This window comes from Paramisgurnus dabryanus, chromosome 3 (genome assembly GCF_030506205.2).
Source record: "Paramisgurnus dabryanus chromosome 3, PD_genome_1.1, whole genome shotgun sequence".
NCBI lineage: Eukaryota > Metazoa > Chordata > Actinopteri > Cypriniformes > Cobitidae > Paramisgurnus > Paramisgurnus dabryanus.
In genome coordinates this window covers 10,075,659-10,101,478 of record NC_133339.1, presented here as the reverse complement: position 1 = coordinate 10,101,478, position 25,820 = coordinate 10,075,659, and the positions used below count along the sequence as shown (strand labels likewise).

General features: G+C 40.5%; 1 protein-coding gene and 1 long non-coding RNA gene across 2 annotated transcripts in view; one reads left to right on the top strand and one right to left on the bottom strand.

Annotated features, from left to right (window-relative positions):
* The window catches only part of LOC135733878 (uncharacterized), a 32,950-nt gene extending 28,318 nt beyond the window's left edge, over window positions 1-4,632 (bottom strand). The window contains exons 1-2 of the mRNA XM_073814095.1: window positions 4,628-4,632; window positions 3,765-4,531 (exon numbers count right to left, since the gene is read on the bottom strand). Coding sequence (XP_073670196.1) covers window positions 3,765-4,531; window positions 4,628-4,632 — 772 coding nt within the window. The remainder of the gene's footprint in view (window positions 1-3,764; window positions 4,532-4,627) is intronic.
* A 1,799-nt stretch (window positions 4,633-6,431) lies between these two features.
* LOC135733860 (uncharacterized) lies at window positions 6,432-8,266 on the top strand. Its single transcript, XR_010527045.2, has 3 exons — window positions 6,432-6,818; window positions 7,081-7,193; window positions 7,847-8,266. It is a non-coding gene; the product is annotated as an uncharacterized lncRNA (long non-coding RNA).
* The last annotated feature ends 17,554 nt before the right edge of the window (window positions 8,267-25,820 follow it).

The following is a 25,820-nucleotide window of genomic DNA, read 5'->3' as shown; positions in this document are numbered from 1 at the left end:
GAGACAGCTGGTATACCGCCTAGAAACGAAGCGAACCAGCTGTATCGAGAGACAAACAAAGTCAGTATAATCCAATGCTCCAACAAGCGAGCGGTCCGGGTGAAGACGCGTCCCCGAACGCCGAAACCAAACCTGGGGTAACAAAGGAAAAGACAGAGAGCGACTGACAAGACAAGGCAGGGCAGCAGGACTGTGATAAAACAATGAGCGCGCAACAAAGGACAGGACTACGTGCAATATAAAGGGAAAGGTAAACGAGACACCACCGGTGAACAATCAACTGAAACAAGGGGGCGGAGTTAGTGAACACACGAGGAACCGGCACCACAGGTAAACAACACACACACACAGATCACACAGCCATCGATCACCCAGCAGTCATGACAGTAGCCCCCCCTCCACGACCGGCACCAGACGGACCGGGGAACTCACCCTGTCGCCGACGGAGGTCCTCGATCAGCCCAGGATCCAGCAAATCCCGACCCGGAACCCAGCTCCTCTCATCAGGACCGTATCCTTCCCAATCCACTAAATACTGAAATCCTCTGCCCCTGCGGCGAGAGTCTAGTAACCTCTTAACAGTGTAGACAGGGGCACCATCCACTAGACGAGGGGCGGGGGGATTAGGGGCAGAGACAGGGGGGTTATAGCGAGCAAACATCACAGGTTTAACCTTGGATACATGAAAAACAGGGTGAACCCGACCAAGAGAAAGGGGTAACTTAAGCTTAATCGTCACCGGATTAATGACCTTAGAAATACTGTATGGCCCAATGAATCTCGGAGCCAGCTTACGAGAAGGCTCACGGAGAGACAGATCCTTGGTAGAAAGCCATACCTTTTGACCACAAACGTAACGGGGTGGAGGTCGCCGATGACGATCAGCTGCAGCTTTGGTTCGTCTGGAATTAGATAATAACAGTGTCTTAGCTCTCCTCCAGGTGCGTCTGCACCTGCGTACGAAAGCTAACGCAGACGGAACCGCTGCCTCGGGCTCCTGTGATGGAAACAGGGGAGGTTGATAACCGATGGAAAGTTCAAACGGGGACAAATTGGTAGACGTAACGGGAAGAGAATTATGAGAATATTCAACCCACGGGAGCTGATCGCACCAGGAATTCGGATATTGTGACGACAGACAGCTGAGCGTTCTACCGAGATCCTGATTAGCCCGTTCGCATTGCCCATTGGTCTGCGGGTGATAACCAGAAGACAAGCTGGCCGTGGCGCCAATTTGTCTACAAAACTCCTGCCAAAAACGAGAGATGAACTGAGGACCCCTATCTGACACTACGTCAGTCGGAATACCATGTAACCGAAAAACGTGATTAATCAAAACCTGAGCCATCTCTTTTGCAGAAGGTAGCTTGGGCAGGGGAATGAAATGAACCGCCTTCGAAAAACGATCCACCACAGTTAGAACAACAGTGTTACCATTAGATGCCGGTAAGCCGGTGACAAAATCAAGAGCTATATGAGACCAGGGGCGGGAGGGCACGGGCAAAGATTTAAGCAGACCAGCGGGTGGTAAATTAGATGCCTTATTACGAGCACAAACCGAACAGGCTAATACAAACTGTCTGACGTCAGTGGACATAGAAGGCCACCAAAAACGCTGACGGACGGCAGCCAACGTTCTCCGAATACCTGGATGGCCGACAAATTTGGACTCGTGACCCCACCGGATGACATCGGAACGTAACCGCTCAGGAACCCATAGGCGACCCGCTGGACACCCCTCCAGAACTTCCCCCTCCCGGCCGGCCTCTCTCACCCGCTGTTCGATTCCCCATACGAGGGCGCCGACCACCCTCCCCTCCGGGAGAATGGTCTCCGTCCTCTCCGAATCGGACTTTTCGAACAGACGGGAGAGAGCATCAGGTTTGGTATTTTTCGAGCCAGGCCGGTACGAGAGGGTGAAGTTGAAACGATCAAAGAAGAGTGCCCAACGAGCCTGCCTAGATGTTAGTCTTCTGGCCGAACGGATATATTCAAGATTCTTATGATCCGTCCAGACCAGAAAGGGCTCCGAGGTTCCCTCCAACCAGTGACGCCATTCACCCAAAGCGAGTCTAACCGCCAACAGCTCCCGATTCCCTATGTCGTAATTACGTTCTGCTGGGTTTAACCGGTGAGAGAAAAAAGCACACGGATGTACTTTCCCATCAATAGACGATCGCTGTGATAAGACGGCGCCTACCCCGACATCAGATGCATCCACTTCCACTATAAATTGTTTAGCCGGATCGGGAATAGAGAGGACAGGCGCAGAGATGAACCGGGATTTTAACACATCAAAGGCCTCCTGAGCCTCTCTACTCCAACGGAAACATACATTAGGTGAAGTGAGAGCGGTGAGAGGCTTAGCGATCTGACCAAAATTTCTGATGAAACGCCGATAAAAATTGGCGAACCCCAGAAATCGCTGAAGCTCCTTCCGAGTGTCGGGTACTGGCCAATCGGCAACCGTCTTAACCTTAGCGGGATCGGGACGAATTTCTCCCTCGGCAATGACAAAACCCAGAAACGAAACCGACTTTTTGTGGAACTCGCACTTCTCCGCCTTAACGAATAGCTGATTCTCTAATAGCCGTTGTAAAACCATGCGAACGTGCTGAGTGTGTATCTGCATGGAGGGAGAAAAGATGAGAATGTCATCGAGATACACAAAGACAAATCTGTTAATCATGTCACCCAGCACTTCATTGACCATGGTCTGGAAGACAGCTGGAGCGTTACAAAGACCGAACGGCAGAACGGAATATTCCCAGTGTCCAGAAGGTGTATTAAAGGCTGTCTTCCACTCATCGCCCTCTCTAATACGTACCAAATGATAAGCGTTGCGCAGATCTAATTTGGTAAATACGCGCGCTCCCTGTAATAACTCGAATGCTGATGACATTAAAGGCAAGGGGTACTTATTCTTAACAGTAATGTCATTCAGCCCTCGATAATCAATGCACGGACGAAGAGACCCGTCTTTCTTTTTTACAAAGAAAAATCCAGCACCAGCTGGAGACGAGGAGCGGCGAATGAGACCGGCTTTAAGAGCGTCATTAATGTACTTATCCATAGCCTCTCTTTCTGGTTTAGCTAGGGAAAATATGCGACCCTTAGGCGGAGAAGTGTTGGGAAGTAGTTTAATCTCGCAATCATACGACCGATGAGGAGGCAGAGAAGTGGCCCGGGACTTACTGAAAACCTGATACAGATCCGAGTACTCCGCCGGGACCCCTGAGAGATCGATAGCCGGGACCTGCGAGACAGAACAAGAGACAAGAGAGGGAGCAGGACCAAGACAAGAAACATAACACGAAGACTTCCATGATAACACAACATTGTTCTGCCAATCAACGTGAGGATTATGTTTGGATAGCCAGTCATGACCTAAAATGACTGGCGATTGTGAATCTTCTAAGATGTAGAATTCAATCTCCTCACGATGATTGCCAGAAACAAACAAACTCACAGGGGGTGTGCGGTGCGTGATCACAGCCATATGCTGGCCCTTCAATGTCCAGGCAGACAAAGGAGAGGAGAGAGGGATGAATGGAATACCCCAGGACTTGGCCAACCCAGCATCCAAAAGACACGCCTCCGCACCGGAATCCAGCAACGCCTGTGACGAGAAAGAGTTAATCATGACAGGTAGTGTGGTGCTGCTTACGGGAGATTTAAATGACGATGCGCCCACCGAGACTCCCAGGTTCATCGGCGGGCGTGAGCTTTTACCGGACAGGTGGCCGCCAGATGCCCCGGCTTGCCACAATACAAACAGAGGCCATTAGATAGCCGACGACTTCTCTCTCCAGCAGAAATTCGGAACTTGCCCAGCTGCATAGGCTCCTCGGAGGGCGTCTCTGAAGCGATCTCCCCTGGTTCTGACATCAGGTGGCGAAATGAGCGACGCAGATCTCTCTGCCGATGGCGAGACTCGACCCTCAGAGCCAGATCGATGACAGCTTCCAGGGACGTGGGTGGCTCCCTCAGTGCAATCTCGTCTTGAATACCTGGCGTGAGACCCTCGAGGAACTGTGCTCTTAATGCCGCGTCATTCCAGTTGCAGCAAATAGCGAGCGTTTTGAATCGTATGGCGAAATCAGTCACAGAGTCATTACGTTGCCGTAATCTCACCAACTCAGCCGCTGCCATGTCTCCCTTGAGTGAGCGGTCAAACAGTTTTAACATCTCCTCCTCAAGAGCCTCAAATGAAAAAGTAAAAGGAGCTTTAGCCCCCCAGGCGGCCATACCCCAGTCTCTCGCCCTTCCAGTGAGTAATGTCAGGACATAGGCCACCTTGGAAGTGGATGAAGAAAATCGACGGGGCTGGAGTGCGAAGACGAGAGAGCACTGCTGTAAAAAGGATCTGCAGGTGTTGGGATCGCCATTGTAGGTGGGGGGTGTAGCCGTGTGTGGCTCCTGTTCAAATGAAGCGGCTCCTCCGGATGAGGTTGAGGCTTCATGGCGAGGAGTCACTTGGTCCAAGCGATTGCTGAGCTCTTTCAGTTGCTCAGACAGGATGCTGAAATCTCTGGCAGCAGCAGACAATAACGACGAATGTTGGTCGATGGCCGCCCCCTGCTGGTGAAGGGCGGTCTGTACCTCCCGACTCTCTAAACTTGCTGACTCCATTTTTGGCGCGCTCATCTGTCAGGAAACGGACTCAGAGTCAAGTGCAAGTTAAATAGTTTATTTAGAAAAATATAGAAAACAGGAGAGCAAGTCACTGGTAGATCCACACACGGCGTACACCCGTTGACTCACTCCGATGGAAACACTACTGTGGGAATGAATCACTCCCACAGTAGGGGAGAGTGAGTCGGCGCTACACAATAATTCAGTACAGATCCAAAGGAAGAGAGAGCCACCCACGCGTTCCGTCGAGAACGCCAGCACTGTCACCACACGCAACAGAGGGATGAAACACGCCGCCCTGAAGGTGGATGACAGGCGGAGATGGAAGTCCAAGTTCTCAGACGGATAATCCACTGTGTAATCCAGATGAAGAAGGACCACCCGGAAACCACTGGTCACCGCCTAAAAACGAAGCGAACCAGTGGTTCCGAGAAACAACAGTAGTTAGAGTCAATATAATCCACAAGGTAAAATGGGTGAACTCCACTCACGGGTGATGATGCAAACCGGAGAGAGGGAGACAGCTGGTATACCGCCTAGAAACGAAGCGAACCAGCTGTATCGAGAGACAAACAAAGTCAGTATAATCCAATGCTCCAACAAGCGAGCGGTCCGGGTGAAGACGCGTCCCCGAACGCCGAAACCAAACCTGGGGTAACAAAGGAAAAGACAGAGAGCGACTGACAAGACAAGGCAGGGCAGCAGGACTGTGATAAAACAATGAGCGCGCAACAAAGGACAGGACTACGTGCAATATAAAGGGAAAGGTAAACGAGACACCACCGGTGAACAATCAACTGAAACAAGGGGGCGGAGTTAGTGAACACACGAGGAACCGGCACCACAGGTAAACAACACACACACACAGATCACACAGCCATCGATCACCCAGCAGTCATGACAGTTGCTTAAAGTCCCTACTTGCTGGGTGAGTGCAGGTTTTGCTTACTTTGTGGTCTGTAACAGTACAGTTTTGGCTCTATTGTTTAGGTCTCCTTGCTGCTTGTTCTGAAGGAAGAGTATCAGGTCCTCAGCAGTGAACACATTTTCACAGTCATCCAGAGCTCCGGGTTGGAGTATGTATACTGTAGTGATGCCACTTTCCCTAGACTGGTCCGGTTGAGATTAAACTCTGTGGAGTGGATGGCACCACCTTCAAAAACCAAGACTAGTCTCTGCACCTCTTCTAAACTTGACCAAATCCCACAAGCACCGATGTTGACACCTTGATGAAAATGTTTAAACATGTAATATTTCTATTAATGCAAACAAATGTATATAGAGTTGTTGGTTGATTAAAAAAGCTTTTTCATAAACTTATTTGGTAAATAAATTACAGTATTTAGTTCACATATGTTTTCTCGTTTTCATTTGATTTATTATAAGGAGTGAAGCCCTGGCTTTCTTATTATTATTCTACTTCTGCCATTGCATCTATAGCAGCCCATAGAAGTATTCAAAGGGGCGTTATGAATTTTTTTCACACGTTAATGGAGTGTATTTTTTACTACGGTTTTCTTTGACTAAATGAGACCAGAGGTGCATTAACTACAGAGAAAAGTACCTTCTTACACAGAGTTTCTGTAACGTGGGATGAAAGGAAGGCAGGCAGAGGCAGCACAAAACATGGCAGTGAAAACAAACAACAAGATAATCCTCGGATGGAGCCACAGCACAGAATACAAGAACCAACACATTAAACCAAAAATGACTGACAAAGGACAACCGAAACATTATTTATACACAGGCACAAACGATGTACCAAGAAACACATGGGGAACAATCCAACCCTATCTCACGGCGAATTCGTAATAATTCAAACGATTTAACCAAGTGGCTAAATCGTATGAAACCATACGAGCTGGCTCGTACGAAATCGTACGATTAGTTCATCGCATTTAACACAGCCCTGTGTTGCAGGGATTTCGTGCTAATTAATACGAATAGATTAAATCGTACTATACCATACGATTTTGTTCATCGCACTCAAGAAGCGTGACCCGTAGCCAGAAAAAAACTCTGGGTGTGCATCTGAAAATCTGCGTGTGTCACAGGCAAGATAAGCAGAAACGCTGGGGAATTCAGGTGCTGTAAATCCGGTGGACAGGACTCATCTCGTTATAGATCAAGATAATTTATAAAGATCTTTAAACGAAGGATTGGAGTATCAGATAGTTGACATGGTAAGCAAGTTAGTTAATATTTTAATTTAAAAAAGGAAAAACGAAATAAAACGAATAGAATACATTATTGTTGTTGCGGTGTGTCACGTGACAATCATGACCCGTCGCCATGGACACAAGGGGTCAGATAAAATATTTTTAACTTACGCGTGAAAGGGTTGATTTTAAATATATATATATATATTCTAAGTAAACAACAACAGCCCAAGTTTAGTACAAAAAAATATTGAAACTATAAATAAATATTCTGCATCAATTTTAGGTGTGCTACTGTGGGTGGCTCCCGCACACCCGTGGCTACGCCCCTGCCGTGACCCAAATCTCGTTCGCACATCATCGCGATATGTATCATCTGTTTACAAACGTCGCCACTCGGTGAGTATACTAAAAGTGTCTGTTTGTTCGATATTAAATTCATTATATGTTCTTTATTAATCCAGATCGGCTTCTAAATGTTATCTGAATTGTATTGGTCATCTATATTACATTCTTTCTTTTTGTTCAAAATAAGTTCAACACATAATCAAGCAGTGGGTGATTGATTAGCGCGTGATTAAAAGCTAGTCACGTTATCCTCGATCATTTTATTATATTCATATTTTTGGAATTAACTACCAATGTACTACTACTGTGGTATTGTGTGTTTATAGTACACAAATCGTACCATGTTTTTACCGCAGTTAGTCTACTTCTACTGTGGTATTTTGTAGTGCAGTAACAGCAAACCTTATGCTTTTACCACAGTAGTTCAGCCTTTTTATACATAGTAAAAAAACAGTAACACCAACAACATGCTTTTAATACATTTGATGTACAAATCTGACATCTTTAGACATTCAGATCTTTCTTTTTTTGGTCAGTTTTATTATATTGCCGTTTTATTTATTTATTTATCTTATTATATAGTCTTATGATAGTGGGCGGATCTTGGGGTTTGTTGTAAATAGTTATACACATACAATGTTTAGTAAATAAAGAATTAAAAAAATATCCAAAATTTGTAATTCACAATTTTTTTTGTCTTGCAGTTTCTTCACATACATCTCATGCTCCTCCATCTACACGCTCCACAACATTTAAACCAACGGCTCTTTTAAGAGCCATCACTTGCAAAAGCTCTCGTACTCGCTCTCCTACTCACTCACTCACTCTCCAACTCACTCTCCTACTAACTCACTCACTCTCCAACTCACTCACTCTTCTATAGGGCTGTGCAAAATAATCGTCTGCGATTCTCATGCGTGTTTCATCAGTAAAGCCGGTTCCGTGATTAGAAGTAAATCGCCATCAGCTGCTTTCAGATGGAGCGGCATTTATTACACAGACCCGTAGTTCACAGAGAAGCTAGGCAAAATTGCATAGATTGTCGGAGTCGATTTTCCTCGATTTTAAACCCGGTTTTGCCTAGCTTCTCTGTGAACAACGAGTCTGTGTAGTAAATGCCGCTCCATCTGAAAGCAGCTGATGGCGATTTACTTCTAATCACGGAACCAGCTTTACTGATGAAACACGCATGAGAATCGCAGACGATTATTTAGCACAGCCCTACTCTCCTACGTATACACACACACTCACTCACTCTCTCTCACTCTCCCCCCTCTCTCTGTTTGTCCCTCTTTCAATTTGTTTTGCCTATTTCTCTTTGCATTCTTTCTTTTCTTCAATATGGCATCTTCAGGTTTTGACCAGTTATGCCAGGAAGCTGCAACTATTTCAAAGCATCTTGACATGAAAGCTGACAATGCTGAACTTGGAGCAGCTACCAGAGAGGCTGAAGAAATTCTACAAATGTTCAATCCTCCACTGGTAAAGTTAATTATATTTCAGTTTTCTTATTCATTTGGTTAATTTTTTATTTACACTTAAGTTGCTTTAATAAATGTGTATTTTTATCTGTTCATAGATTTCCAAGTCCTTACTTTCGATCACTTTTAGCATTTTGTTTTAACATGTTTATTTCCAATTTTTTTCAGCTGAAAAAGATGACCAAACGAGCGATTTCCTGGACTCAACAGACACAGTGAACTTTGCACTGCATTTCAAAGGTAATATTGGTTATATAAAATATCCGTATATCCACATAAATGGACTCAGGTCTGTAATAGTGCCTATATACATAATATAGTTTTATAAAATTGATTGTTGTCTGTTGTTACATCTGTAGCCAGCTCCTCAGCCGCAACACCGAGAACCAGAGTTGAGGTCAATGTACTGCTAAGAAAAGTGCAAGATCTGTTTAACCAAAAATATAGTAAGCATATGTTCAAACAATTTTTAAGTCTTGATAACCTAATATACCTTCATGATTTCATGGCATTATTATCAAATCAATAACTTATTTGTGTCCATCAACCATAAGATTATGACACATTACCAAAATGACTGTTTACAGCTGATACACTGGCTATTAACAGGATAGGAGAGTCACAATTGTCCGACTGTGTTACAATGTGTAACATGTACATGCATGTGTTTGCCCGTGTCTTTCAGAGGATGCCGGAGGTACTGGAAGGCTCCCCTGGTAAATCAAGGCATGACAGTTAAAGTTGCAGGACTGCCCAACAGCCTTACTTTCAAAAAGCCATCCTATTCTGGAAGGAAGCAGTTGGAGGCCATTTTGCAAGCGGCTGAGGAGATTTCATTTGAAATCAGTAAGTGAGATTAACAGTGGTTTTGTTTCTCCAGCTGAGTTTCGGCCAATCATTTGGCTCTATGCAAAGTGGGAAAAATAAGTTAACTAAACAATAATACGGGCCTACATGTGAGTCTTTGTATAGTGCAGAACTGGGTGGGTTAAGTTTTGACTCATAATGAGTAAATATTGAAAAGAACAAATGCTGGATTGTTGTTATGCAACCATGGGGTATAATAACCCAGCAGTTGGGTTAAAACAACCCAGCATTGGGTCAATATTAACCCAGTAGTGTGTTCTGTCCAATATTTACCCAACATTTTTGAGCCCAGCCATTTTTAGAGTGCTGGCCACTGTATTTCTCCATGTCTCCTCACCCCAACCAGTCGAGGCAAATGGCTGCCCATTCTGAACCATGGTTCTGCTCGAGGTTGCTGCATATTAAAAGGAAGTTGCCATTGCACTCTCAGAAAAAAAGTATAAAAGTTGTACCTTTTTGTCACTGGTACACTACCTTTTGAAAAGGTCCTAAAATGTACCAGTTAGGTACAGATATGTACCTATGAGGTACCAGCATGTAGCTTGGCGGTACCAATGTATACCTTTTAGGTACAAAAGTGTACTTTTTGAAAAGGTACTGCCCCAATGTCAACTTTTGTATCTTCATGTACCTTTTTTCTGAGAGTTTGTAGCCTAATAATATAAAGAGTACAGTATGGTCTAGACCTACTCTGTTTGAAAAGTGCTGTGAGGTCACTTTGTTATGAATTGGCACTTTAAAAATTAAATGTAATTCAATTGAAACAGATTCAGGTTATAGATTCTGTATGTGTCTATGACAGTTTGTAAGGGATGTAACACTATTTCTCAGTTGCAGTTTCCTCATTACAGTGGACACATTTTCTAAAAAGGCACCTCTCCAGAATATCCTATAGCTGTTTAGTTGAATTTGACTAGTGATTGTGATGGCCCTTGGCAACAGTTGAATTTTATCTATAAAATTATATTTTTCCATTAATACTGCTCTGTGATGCAGAAAGACCAGTTATTGTTATGCTTCTAAGTGTTTCTTTTTTTCCCTATACATAATTAGATGCAGCACAATGCAACTCCACTGACAAAGCAGAAGGGATGTCAGAGGCAATGGACGCAGAAGGTACGCTGAGATGTTTTTATTTTATCTTTAAATAAATATATAACATTAAACTTAAGAAGCATAAGGGGACATTTAACATCTTTTATAGACCATTGTGCAAGATGTAAACAACACTGGTCCAGAAGCACTTCCTGTATCAGTTTTTTAACACAACATAAACGTTGGGATAAAATACAACCAACAGGACATATAAAACTTAATCAAAAAGTTAAAGAAACATTTTTAAGATGTTTTCTTTATGTGTGAAATAAAGAAAACAGTTACAAACTGAAACAGGAAGTGTTTCTGGACCAGTGTTGTTTACGTCTTGCAAAATGGTCTATATGGTTGGTATTCTGATAATTTTACACTTTGAATTGGATGTTGATATTTAGATGCAAACAATGAATGGTACTGTATCTGTATTTAACCTACAATTTACTAATTAACTATTGACAGTATAAATGTTGACACATTGCATTATGAATTTGTAATTTAGATTCAAATGTTGTATTAAGAAAGTTGTTATTATGTTTTATGTTCTTTAGGTACAGAGCTGGAAGAAAAGTCCTCAGAAACAGCCACTACTGTAGCTATCGTGATGACTGCAGATTAAGGTATCTTTTCAAATTGTGCTGATTTTTATGTCCCATTGTGAATAATAAGCTCTTCCTCATAGTAGACCAGGCCAAGTAGACCTGGTTTGGAGGCAGCAACATGAATAAAAACAGGTAGTTTCAACAGATTACAATACTTTAACAAGAACAGATATTGGAACAGAACCATAGACCAAAACATTTTAAAAGGGAAACAATCCACTACACAGTGACACATTGTGACAAATCAGCCTCCAAATTTTTCATTTAGGATCTGACAGCATTAAACTTGATTCACTTTGTAAGCCTTTCAAGGGGCAGTTTCCAGGCAGAACATGCAGAATACATAAACAGAGTTCTGTACATACATTTGGGACCTAATGTATAAAAACATCTTAAAGGGTGTTGTCCAGGACATTGTCTTAAATTACAAACAGAGATAGAAGGTGAACACACCAACAATTGCTTTTAAAATGATGTTCCCTATGAATGGCTAGAACAGGCCAACCTACGACTGTATGAGGTATGGCATTACAGTTAGTTATGCTGAAGTGGTGGTGAGATTTTTTTGAATTGATGATTCTTCTGAATCATGTTTGATTTACATACATTTCTGAAATGGAAAACCCAGAGTTTTCCTTGTTTCCGCTTTCTAAAATGTGCCCCAGGAATTCTTCTTTGTTGACCTGCTTGTATCTTATGATTGAGCGTCAGCAATACCCACATTTTAATTTGGCAATAGTTACAAATGAATAAACTGCCTTTGAAATGTTACTTAAAATATGCTCATGAGTATTAATTCAACTAACTGGCTTGACTTAAATATATTTGTTTTGATAGATGGAGGCCATTTGTGCTGTAACTGCCACGTCCTTTCGATGACAGGAAGAAGAATGCTTCAGAGAAGTGGCGTTCATGGTCACAGTGCACAGTGTGCCAATCATGTTCACACACTGCATGTCAAGACACCATGCAAACAGCCTGTAGCACTGCATCAGTGATAGGAAACATGCTAGTTACACAAGATGTTTTATGTTTTAACTTTGAGTTGTTTTTACTTTGTTCATGACCCCATCCCTACAAACACACACACACACATTTTTTTTATTTTTATGTATTAGGTGCCATTTAATCTTTTTCATGCAAATGTATTGTAATGATTACACTTATAAGAATAAAACAGATTTTTAATTCACTCTAATTTGTATTTATTGTTGTCATTTGTTGGCACCATAAGTGTGGTCCCTTTACCTGGGACATGTGGGGACCAATTCATATCTATTGTACTGAATTTAGGCCACAGGTTGTAAATGATAAGTAGCCTGATGTTTTTAATCTTTTATCAATGGTTCGGTATGGTTGGGTGTTGGCAAGGACCTCACCATACTTTTCAATACAGTGAGTCAAAGTTCGATTTCATGTTATGATTAAATAGTTTACATAACTTTCACTTCTTTTTCGCAGTCTTGCTGTCACTGAGGGGCATTTGGCAAATTGGATATCGAAAAGTTGGTTTATGTCAGAGCAGTAGTGATACTCGTGGATACTTTGATATACAACTGAACAGTACAATTTAAACAACTTTAAATATAATGATGAGGATGATGATGTTATGTGTATCTGCTTTATCAAAGTGATTTTCCTCCATCATACAGATGAAGTTGAAGCAAATCTCTATGACCACTTTTAATGTTATGAATGAACCATCATGACAGAAATATATATTTATATATGAATTGAAAGTGATACAAAAAATTGAGACCAACAACAAAGAGTTAAAAAACTAGCTATGCTCAGTTGTAAGGAATTTTTTGGAATGATTAAGTAATTTCACATTTTGTGTTAAAATTAAAGTGACAACACAAGTAACAAAATGTGGTGTTCCTATAATAAAACTGATTGTGTTGTTTTAACACATCTGTTTTTAAAGTGTATTTATTACTCTGCAGTATGCTGTAGCATTCATTAACAAAGTTTTAAATAATATATACTGTATACTACACTTTACTATAGTATGGGTATTTACTATAAATTACTTTAGTACTTTTTATGTGTGCAGAATTTTTATGACTGGACACACCTGATCCACATACATTCACGGTATAGTTTGCATACTGCTCAGGCCTGTCTTTCTGCTTAGAAAGAAGGAACATGAAGCAATACATAGGCTTCCTATACTGTACACATAGCTGAAGCATTCAGTTTCTCAAAGTGACAGGTTTGGAAGGAGGGGAATGGTACTCTAATGGATAAACTAAATAGGCCTGTTTACAATTTTTAGTTGAGCTCAAAAGAAAACATCTAAACAAAAATAAATAGGCTACAAAAGATGCAAGAGAGCAAACATTATGTAGATTATGTAGCAAACATTGTGTATAATGTTTGCTAATTTGGGTTTTGACAACCAATAGGCCTAATAATCATACTAGCCTACAATCGGAGACAACTACCCATCAGACTATGGTCTTATTTATTAATGGTATGTTTTTAATTATCATAGCAGCATTAACATACATAGATAGTCTATGCATATAAGCCCAAACAGAAACGCACAGTTTGTGTGTGTGGCCAAGGTATTCATCAAGGTGTGGGGTCTGTTTACAAAGCCAGAAACAAACAAACAGCTTTATTTTATCTAACCGTAACCTTATTGAGCCTTCAAAGTGCTCTCTGAAACTACACCTGAGATGGCTTGTGTACTTGAAATGAGAACATGAAAAGTTTGTTGTAGAGCTAAGCCAAATAGATCGTTAGAAAGGTCTTGACCTGCAGAATAACATATGTCAGTATGAAGAATCTACATGGCACCTGCTTTGAAATACGGCCCTTTAAAACATCACCTTGGTGCATTTTTGAATGCTTATAATTAGGCAACAAAAGGGGCTATAGACATGGGACAAACTCTTAATGAGAGCTCTTGACCTCAGTTATAATGTCAATATAGTCAACAACTTGGGACTCTATCAAATATGGTTAAAATTTATTTAAACCTATTTAACAGTTAAATATTTAAAATCTGATTGCATAAGTGTGTTAACAATCCCCCTAAACACCTTACTGTACTCTCAACTCACTATTTACAACCTCCAATTATAAGAAAAACACAAATGTTTTTAAAAAACTACAATTCCCTACATGTGTGCAATGCAGCTTGATACAAATCAGCACTAAAATTGTAGTTTTTCCTGGTTTGCAAAGTAGGGCTGTAAAAACATATATCTACTGAATATATAAACACCTAGTTCAGGCAAACTATTAATTAGGCTGCATCTAGATGATCTACGTTAAGAAAATGTAAAAAAGTTGTTTTTTAAAGATATTTTAGCAGAAACAGTGTTTTTTGCTAGATGGGATACAGCTACGCGATTTAGGGTTAAGTTTGGGGTAGAATTCGGATGTAAACAGCGAATCTGTCTAGATGTGATACAACTTGTCTTAAATCGCGTGAAATGTTTGGTTTAGGGTTAGGTTTTGGGGATAGGATTAGGATAATAACAGCGCTCATCCGCGAGAGTTTGCTGTTGCTGTATCCCCTCTAGCCACAACGCCGAAACAGCAGAACACGCAAACCCCGCCTTCAACACAATGCACTTCTGTAACCTTCTGCTACCAAAAAACTAATTTCTCAGATCGAAATAGAAATTGTTCAAAATGATTTTATTGTTGAGTTATCAAGTTTTTGTTTTGTATGTCATTTAATTTTGAATGTCATTTAAAAAGAAAACACGTCATGCAAGCTACGTGGTTTCAGTGATAGCAGCCTCATAGCAACCACCATAGCAACGAACTATATAATACTAAATATAATGGGAAGAAAAAAGTATTAATCCACATCAACTTAGTTCGGGAGAATTTCAAGCCAATATGGTTATGTAAGAACCTACTGTATGTGGCAGTCTGTCTTGTGGATTATGACTGTAAAATCATTGTATAAGTCATTTACTAAGTTCATCACTATTCATTGACCTCTAAAGTGTGCTGTGACAATAGCTGAAATCATGACTATAACTCATTCTGGAAAACATTTTATTTTTTACAAACTTTAACAGTATTTGTTTCAAAGGATTCAAGATTCAATACTTTGTCATTTCAACTTAGCTCACAAAAACAAAACACCTTACACACATTGACCACATTTGTACATTATAGTAAATAAGTAACATCACAATGGTAAACACACAATTTTGTCCTCGCACAGACTAGTGTGAATATGTGTGCTTAAAAACAGTACCTACGTTTTAAAATAAATCAGACCTAGTAAAACATCATGTTTGCACAAGTAAGGCGAACATTATATTAAACCACCATAAAGGTTTCTATGATATGCTCCAACATATACTATACATTTTACATCATTCTTTTTACAGAATACAATATCAGACTAGAAATTAAAAAAATATGTAGTGCTAGTTATCATATTTATCCACATTGTCATCATTATCACTCTTATCATTGTATACCAGTGTCTGTATGCTTGGCATGGGGAGGGCCTGACACATGTGGGGGTTGTCTGCAGGAACAAAGTCTGATACATGTGGGTGAAACATCATAATGGCTTGATGTAGTTTTCTTTCCAGCTGTTGGATGCGTTGAATGAGAGCAGCTTTTGCATGAGTCTTCATATGTAAGGCATCAATCCCTCGCTTTTTTAGACTCCGCGAAACATCATCTTCTTCAATCTAGAAGACAAAAGAAAACAAAATGCTATGTTATGTTACCAGGTGGTTTCTAATATGATTTGCAGGTAGTTAGTTTGTCAGATGGTTACTAGAGTGACTGCTGTGTGGTTACTAGGGTAAAGTACTTACAGTGTCATCAAAGCAGAAGTAGACATGCCAAGATGGATCACATGATTCCTGAAAATCAATTGTCGCTACCTGCTTGGAGAGTCTAATGGCAATGTCCTGCCCATCTGAAGCAAAGCTAGGAAACAAGCATGCAGAAAAATGAATGTATTAGTTTGTATTATAGTCCTTTTTAAGTTCAAACCTAATGTCATATTGTATCTACTTATCCACTTATAAGTAGATATACCTGGATATATTCTTCTCAGGTGGAGGAGGACTGCTCTCTCTCCCTTGATTCAGTTCTAGCCACATCTTTAAGGGTAGACTGGAAGTTTGAATCAGACTCTTGCCATCTTCTCCCAATACGGTATTTTTTCTCAATGTTCAGCAGAGTCCTCAATTCTAATATCTACACATTACAAAAAGTACAGCACAAAAGTTCAGTTGCTAGCAAGCAGAAAGCATTACCGTGGTACACCTGACCAAACATATGTTACAAGTAAGGCCTTGGTGGTAATAGATTACTAATTACACCACATGAAGATTTGCAATAATGCTGCAATATTTTAATTTATAACCACTGGTGACAGTTTCCTTCAAAACTATGCCATTACTATAATCACACGTTTAAGCACATCAGCAAGGCACTTAAAGGAAAACACCACTGTTTTTCAATAATTTACTACAGGGCTATTCAGATCTTACTCTGGAGGGCCAGAGCACTGCATAGTTATGCTGCGTTCCAGGCAGGTTTTTAAACCCGTGAGTTACGACTTCAAAACCACGATTCACGACCTTATGCGTTCCAGGCAGCCTGTAACCCGTGTTTTTACATCCTTCTACCGGTGAAAGTGCACTGGAACGGTAGTCAAACCCGTGACTTCCCACCCGTGAACTCGTACTAGATCGATGTACTCCCAGTTCAGAGTCGTGAGTCGTGGTTTTGAAGTCGTGAGTTACGGGTTACAGGTTGCCTGGAACGCAGCATTAAGCTCCAACCCTGATCAAACACACCTGAGCAAGCTAATCAAGGTCTTCATGATCACTAGAAAATCACAGGTGGTTAATGGTACATAAACTCAGTAGTGCTCCAGCACTCCAGTGTACAATTTGAATAGCCCTGTTTAACTATGTTCTTACCTCAACTTATACAAATTAATACATACCGATCTTTTTTCAATGCGTGCACTTTTAATCTTTGTACAGTGCCTTGTGAATGTATTAGCGTTTAGCCTAGCCCCATTCATTCATATGGCTCCAGGGATGAATTTAAAAGCCACCAAACACTTCCAGGTATTTAGACGAGTAAGTATGGTGGCACAAAACTTTTGTTTGGAGCCATAGGAATGAATGGGGCTAGGCTAAATGCCAACACATTCACAAAGTGCTTAACAAAGACTAAAAGTGCATTCATTGAATAAAGATAGGTATGTATTAATTCATCGAAGTTGAGCTAAGGACATAGTAAAATATTGAAAAACGGTGGTGTTTTCCTTTAAAGACGTCTGTAATTACCATAGTCTTACATTAAAACATTAAACTCTTACTTGAACTTGTAGAACTGAATCAGTCTGATGATGTAGTCCCTTTTCCATCTATAGACAGAGTATCTGAAGAAAAGACGACATCACTACCATGCTAATAAAGTAATTAATTTCATGTTACTTATAATAAAGTAATTTATTTCATGTTACTTCTATTTCTTTGTTAATAGTATTCATGACATTCTTACAGTATTTAAGACTTTAACTTCAGTTCCTTACTTATTGGTTTCTGTTGGGCTAGCTTTTTTTCCATCTCTCCATGTCTCCTTCAGAAATCAACACTATACAACAACAACAATAACAGAAAACAAGACACACATCAATCCTAAATACTCTAGTGCAAATTGCACTTATAAATGGAATGTAATATTCTCCCATCTACAACTAATTGTTACCTGCTTCTTATGTGCATTGTTTACCTGGTACCTATCTGATGACAGATGAAATATCTTCTTGAGGAGCGAGAATCAATATTTTCTCTGCTTTGTCTACTCTTTGCAGGAGCTGCACCTCTGAAAAGATGAAAAGACAGTTTAATCTACTTATAGTATGCTTACCATTTTGTGTGAGATCGGCTTCACTCCAGAAAATATGAAATGTATAAACAGTGAACCACCAGCACAGAATTTTGAAAGGTTATACAGCAGTAGACACACCTAGGTCAGTTGATTTCCTCCGTCCATAATGCAAAAGGGCATCAGTCAGTAGGTCAAGGCGATGAGATGGAGTCATCTCCTTTGTGACTCTGGCAAATCTTTGGAGGAAAGACCACAGCCTTTCCATTCCTTCCCCGTCTGTGAGCCCAAACCCATCAATACATCTGGTACTGTACTTGATCTATGATTAAAGCAAAGTGGTAAAATATCATACTGTACACAAAGCATGACCCTACTGCTTATAGTGATCTTATGGTATTTTATCTTTTAATTTGTAAAAATAGCAAAGCTGTTCTTTTTATTACTTTATATTAATGTAATTATTATACAAATTAGTTAATCTGCATAAAAAGAAACAAAGGAAACCAATTTGGTTATAACAATCCTCTGCTTATAGTGATTAGTTTGACCCAGACAGATTTGAGATAAACGGTTTCCACTGGATTGTCTTACACATTGCATCTCTGAAACAAGTTTAGACAAACGTCAGGTTGGAAAAATGTTAGATTAAAGATTATTTTTAGGCATTTCTGGCTAATTTCAGCTTTGCAGTGCATAGACAGGACAAATTGAGGCCAAACAGGGAGTGAATGATGTGTGTTATATGTCCTGATATCCCTATAAAGTCCTTGAATTACCTGGCAGGGCAATTTGTGCCCATAAACATGAAATGCTGGTAAGTCTAAGGAGATGTTGTGTGGTATGCCCTCCCCTGATTTCTGATTGAACACAGTATGACATAATTTTGAGTTAAAGGTCTTTTCTCAAAACAATAATTCAGTTTTACACACAAAAAGGGGTACTTACCTGCAAATGTAAGGCAACAACACAGGCAATGTCTAAGACTACTCGCAGGTGTATGTTCTTGTCCTCACATCTTTGAAGTAGTGCATCAGTGACATACAGGGGATAGGCTAATCTATTTTAACACAAAAATGTGAATGATAAAACACTTTATACTGAGGAAAAGTGAAAAATAATTATACAATCTCCAGCATCACATTCAATACCTAAATACTCAATAAGGGCACTCAGAATAATTCTAAACATTTTTCATGTTTTCTTGTATAAGTGAATATTATAAAATTGATGAAAAGTTTCACAATTATATTTGGTGACTAAAAATTTTAATAAAATATGGCTTATGTTAGGGTCATGCTATTTTAGGCATTTTATGAATAGCTAGAATCAAACAGGGGAATTATCATTCATATATATATAAACATAAATGTTGTAGATTTACCATGTTAATAACTGTGGAAATGCATCATCACAGTCTGTGAAAAAAGACCATTATAATACAAAGAGCTTTTCAATTGGTAAATGCATGTGTACAAATAAATACCTCTTACAACAGCCTCATAAAGTTTCTGCATGACTGGTACTGAGTGATGCCTCTGAACGTTGACGTTTTTAACAAAAACTTTTGTGGAGCGATGCTGGCCTCTCTGCGTTGTAATAGAGCATTGGAGAGAAGTCCAGTAATTCCATCTTACGAAGCTGAGAAGAGAGAACAAAATGTTTTAAACAAGAGTACAGAGTCAAATGAAAAACTATGCTCTTATCCACTATCTACTTAAATAAATATTAGTTTTTTGTTTACTGAACTGAATTGTAGTATAATAAATAAATAAAAATATATTTTATAAATGAAACTTACAAGCAAGTCCACACAGTTCATAATTTTGTTAGAATTGGCATGTTTTTTTATTTGGCTGCCCACTGATCATCAAAATTTACTTTTGGGGCTTTCAAGTTTTTCTTTTGTATAATCTTTACTCCACAGTATTTGCAGGTTTTGAAGGCACCGCCAATTTCTTTGTAGCAAGCACTACACTGGCGTGTTCTGGATCCAGGTACCTTGTGTGTGTCAGTGTGTGAGTGAGTGAGTGAGTTGGAGAGTGAGTGAGTGGGATATATTTTTTAAATTCTTTATTTACTAAACATTGTATGTGTATAACTATTTACAACAAACCCCAAGATCCGCCCACTATCATAAGACTATATAATAAGATAAATAAATAAAACGGCAATATAATAAAACTGACCAAAAAAAGAAAGATCTGAGATTTCAGATTTGTACATCAAATGTATTAAAAGCATGTTGTTGGTGTTACTGTTTTTTACTATGTATAAAAAGGCTGAACTACTGTGGTAAAAGCATAAGGTTTGCTGTTACTGCACTACAAAATACCACAGTAGAAGTAGACTAACTGCGGTAAAAACATGGTACGATTTGTGTACTATAAACACACAATACCACAGTAGTAGTACATTGGTAGTTAATTCCAAAAATATGAATATAATTAAAGCTGCAAGCAGCATTTACCGGGTTTCGAGCATTAAAGCACGTCAGAGACGTCAGACGTCGTCGACCAGGCTGATACACCACATCGCATGCAGAAAAACGAAAGAGATGGTCAGAAACGGTTCATACAGACTATGTATGCTTACACACAGGTGCACCTATAGGACAAATATGTCACATCCTTAATGTTAAGTCATTCCGATAATTTGTTAACGAGAATTAGTTTTTCAGATTTATACCGTAACATACAATTCAGAAATGGCCGTGTTTAGTTGAACTACAAGGCCATTGAGTCGTGGTATGGTGCAATGGTGTAAACAGACTGCAGACGTGCACATAAGGCACACACACAGCAGTGCAGCAGACCACAAGGACCTACAGTGGACAGCAAACACAGCTGGAAAGATAATGCTTGACTTATTTAATGTCCTCCTTAATTGTGTTCTGATAACTCCAGGACTAAGCATAAGGCAAAACCTGGCATGTTTGGTATCGTTGGACTCTGCAACAATTCAGGACTCCTGTGAAAAAAGTCCCATGAAAATACGGTGACTGCAGCCAAAGATTTAGGTTTCTAAAATATGCTTCCGACCACTAGGTGTTGGTGCAACAAAACTGCAGGCTCCCTCAGGTCCTGACTGCCATCAGAATTACCAAGTACTGTGTCATTACGCATACGTTTGGCGAAGATACAACCTTAAATACATTAGCTATCAGCAAAAAAACAGCTCTCATTCAGTGAAATTTCTCTGCTCTCTACTCACTTTTAAGTGAAAATAACAAATAACCACAGGGTGGCACTACGACAAAATTGTGCATGCAACGTCAGGTCATGACTTTGTTACATCTAGCTAGTATCATGGCTGAACACTTTAGTTTAGTGAAAAAAACAGTTGTAAGACCATTGGGCTCACTCAATGTCAAAGGTTTTGTTCAATTTTGAGGCCAACTAGTGGTGCAGGCATATTATTTTCTGGGTATTGCCTCAGACTCTGCTCAGACATCAGTGTATCAAATCTGGTGAAAAAATGTCATTTCGTTGCGGAGGTATAACCATTTATGTGTAAAAACGACAAATTTTGGGGTAATTTTTCGTTTTTTGTAATTTTCTGCCATTTCTGATGAAAATTTTAACATAACGCCAATAGACTTTTTTGTTCAGAAGGTAATGCAATGTTCTTCCTATGGTCGTTTCGAGTCGATCGGAATAACCCTCGCGGAGTTATTCGCACGTGTTTTTTAAGCGCTATTTTCCTGTGCAGAACTAACTGTAAGGCGAAACCTGGCATGCTTGGTATCGTAGGACTCGGAAACAATTCAGGATGCTAAAAAACACAACTCCCATGAAAATCTCTTGACCACAGATAAAGTTATAGGCGTGAAAGTTGGAACCATTGCATAATCACAGTATTAAGTGCCATTTTCCCCGTTATAGCGCCATCTAGTGTCCAATCGGCGAGATTTTTATATCACGACCTTAGACCGATGGCCTACACATATGATTCAAGCCCCATGATGATATCTCAAACCGTTCTCGAGTTATGGCCGTTTAAATGTTCTAAGCTCCGCCCAGTTCGGTTTTTGGCCACTCCTCCCGTGTATGAATACAAATTTCAACTTTTTTTCGATAATTATTCATGTTCACACTCCACAGAGTCAATCAGCCTTGGTTAGGTTCAGATCGGACGAAAAACCTAGGACTAGTTCGCAAAAGTAGGTTTGAACGTTATCGCCAATAACTAACGAACCGTTTGATTGACAGCAACGCTTCAAGAGGCAAAGTTTTTCGTCATGAACCGATCTATCATATGATGTCATGTTTGTGTGTGTATGTCAAACGTCACGTGATACAGGCACCGAAAAACGGTATTACGCCCCCTAGTGGCCAAATGACACCATAATTCTTACAGACCTTCTGGAGCAGTACACGAACAAGCACAGTGAGTGTCGTTCCGATCGACCTTCGTTAACCCTGTCAAATCAGGCCTCACACTTCATTGGCCGATGACGGCCATGTTTTTGCAGATACGCCAATGTCCTTCTATACCCTCATGGTACATTGCACAAAGACACACTATACCAAATATGAAGTGTATCGGGCTTACGGTTGTGTAGTGATAGCCATTTTCGACCTCAAGCTTATTATAGCGCCACCTAGTGGCCAAAATCCGCGTATTTTTTCCTGTGACCCCGGAGTGAGCTGATACACATGTGTACCAAACCGTGTTAAGATATCTCTAACCGTTCACGAGTTATAGCCATTTTCCTGGAGATAGTCTACTTCCGGTATTGAATTTTGGCGCCCCTTAGTGACACTGAAGCGAAATTACACATTCTGTTCGATAATTATTTACCTACTCACTCCACAGATTTCTCCTGCGTTGGAACGATTCCGATCGGGCGAAAAACCTAGGACTAGTTCATTTTGGCTTGAAATGCATATTATGCAAATTAGCGAAAAAATTTGCATACCGGAAATGAAATCGGAGATATACATTTTTTAAGTTTGGAGCCAGGGATTACAATGATACCAAACACTTGAGTGTAGGATGTCCGGTTTAGGAGTTATGAGCCCCAACGCGTCGGGCATTGCTATAGCGCCACCTATGGGCCGATTTGGCTGATTCACTGTATCTGAGTAGCCTGCTAATATACAACCAGTTGACCAAGTGGCAAGTTTCTACGACTTACGGTTTGTGCTGGGCGACGCGTTTTATGGCGGAAAAATAATAATAATTAAAGCTGCAAGCAGCATTTACCGGGTTTCGAGCATTAAAGCACGTCAGAGACGTCAGACGTCGTCGACCAGGCTGATACACCACATCGCATGCAGAAAAACGAAAGAGATGGTCAGAAACGGTTCATACAGGCTATGTATGCTTACACAAAGGTGCACCTATAGGACAAATATGTCACGTCCTTAATGTTAAGTCATTCAGATAATTTGTTAACGAGAATTAGTTTTTCAGATTTATACCGTAACATACAATTCAGAAATGGCCGTGTTTAGTTGAACTACAAGGCCATTGAGTCGTGGTATGGTGCAATGGTGTAAACAGACTGCAGACGTGCACATAAGGCACACACACAGCAGCGCAGCAAACCGCAAGGACCTACAGTGGACAGCAAACACAGCTGGAAAGATAATGCTTGACTTATTTAATGTCCTCCTTGAATGTGTTCTGATAACTCCAGGACTAAGCATAAGGCAAAACCTGGCATGTTTGGTATCGTTGGACTCTGCAACAATTCAGGACTCCTGTGAAAAAAGTCCCATGAAAATACGGTGACTGCAGCCAAAGATTTAGGTTTCTAAAATATGCTTCCGACCACTAGGTGTTGGTGCAACAAAACTGCAGGCTCCCTCAGGTCCTGACTGCCATCAGAATTACCAAGTACTGTGTCATTACGCATACGTTTGGCGAAGATACAACCTTAAATACATTAGTTATCAGCAAAAAACGGCTCTCATTCAATGAAATCTCTCCGCTCTCTACTCACTTTTAAGTGAAAATAACAAATAACCACAGGGTGGCACTACGACAAAATTGTGCATGCAACGTCAGGTCATGACTTTGTTACATCTAGCTAGTATCATGGCTGAACACTTTAGTTTAGTGAAAAAAACAGTTGTAAGACCATTGGGCTCACTCAATGTCAAAGGTTTTGTTCAATTTTGAGGCCAACTAGTGGTGCAGGCATATTATTTTTTGGGTATTGCCTCAGACTCTGCTCAGACATCAGTGTATCAAATCTGGTGAAAAAATGTCATTTCGTTGCGGAGGTATAACCATTTATGTGTAAAAACGACAAATTTTGGGGTAATTTTTCGTTTTTTGTAATTTTCTGCCATTTCTGATGAAAATTTTAACATAACGCCAATAGACTTTTTTGTTCAGAAGGTAATGCAATGTTCTTCCTATGGTCGTTTCGAGTCGATCGGAATAACCCTCGCGGAGTTATTCGCACGTGTTTTTTAAGCGCTATTTTCCTGTGCAGAACTAACTGTAAGGCGAAACCTGGCATGCTTGGTATCGTAGGACTCGGAAACAATTCAGGATGCTAAAAAACACAACTCCCATGAAAATCTCTTGACCACAGATAAAGTTATAGGCGTGAAAGTTGGAACCATTGCATAATCACAGTATTAAGTGCCATTTTCCCCGTTATAGCGCCATCTAGTGTCCGATCGGCGAGATTTTTATATCACGACCTTAGACCGATGGCCTACACATATGATTCAAGCCCCATGATGATATCTCAAACCGTTCTCGAGTTATGGCCGTTTAAATGTTCTAAGCTCCGCCCAGTTCGGTTTTTGGCCACTCCTCCCGTGTATGAATACAAATTTCAACTTTTTTTCGATAATTATTCATGTTCACACTCCACAGAGTCAATCAGCCTTGGTTAGGTTCAGATCGGACGAAAAACCTAGGACTAGTTCGCAAAAGTAGGTTTGAACGTTATCGCCAATAACTAACGAACCGTTTGATTGACAGCAACGCTTCAAGAGGCAAAGTTTTTCGTCATGAACCGATCTATCATATGATGTCATGTTTGTGTGTGTATGTCAAACGTCACGTGATACAGGCACCGAAAAACGGTATTACGCCCCCTAGTGGCCAAATGACACCATAATTCTTACAGACCTTCTGGAGCAGTACACGAACAAGCACAGTGAGTGTCGTTCCGATCGACCTTCGTTAACCCTGTCAAATCAGCCCTCACACTTCATTGGCCGATGACGGCCATGTTTTTGCAGATAAGCCAATGTCCTTCTATACCCTCATGGTACATTGCACAAAGACACACTATACCAAATATGAAGTGTATCGGGCTTACGGTTGTGTAGTGATAGCCATTTTCGACCTCAAGCTTATTATAGCGCCACCTAGTGGCCAAAATCCGCGTATTTTTTCCTGTGACCCCGGAGTGAGCTGATACACATGTGTACCAAACCGTGTTAAGATATCTCTAACCGTTCACGAGTTATAGCCATTTTCCTGGAGATAGTCTACTTCCGGTATTGAATTTTGGCGCCCCTTAGTGACACTGAAGCGAAATTACACATTCTGTTCGATAATTATTTACCTACTCACTCCACAGATTTCTCCTGCGTTGGAACGATTCCGATCGGGCGAAAAACCTAGGACTAGTTCATTTTGGCTTGAAATGCATATTATGCAAATTAGCGAAAAAATTTGCATACCGGAAATGAAATCGGAGATATACATTTTTTAAGTTTGGAGCCAGGGATTACAATGATACCAAACACTTGAGTGTAGGATGTCCGGTTTAGGAGTTATGAGCCCCAACGCGTCGGGCATTGCTATAGCGCCACCTA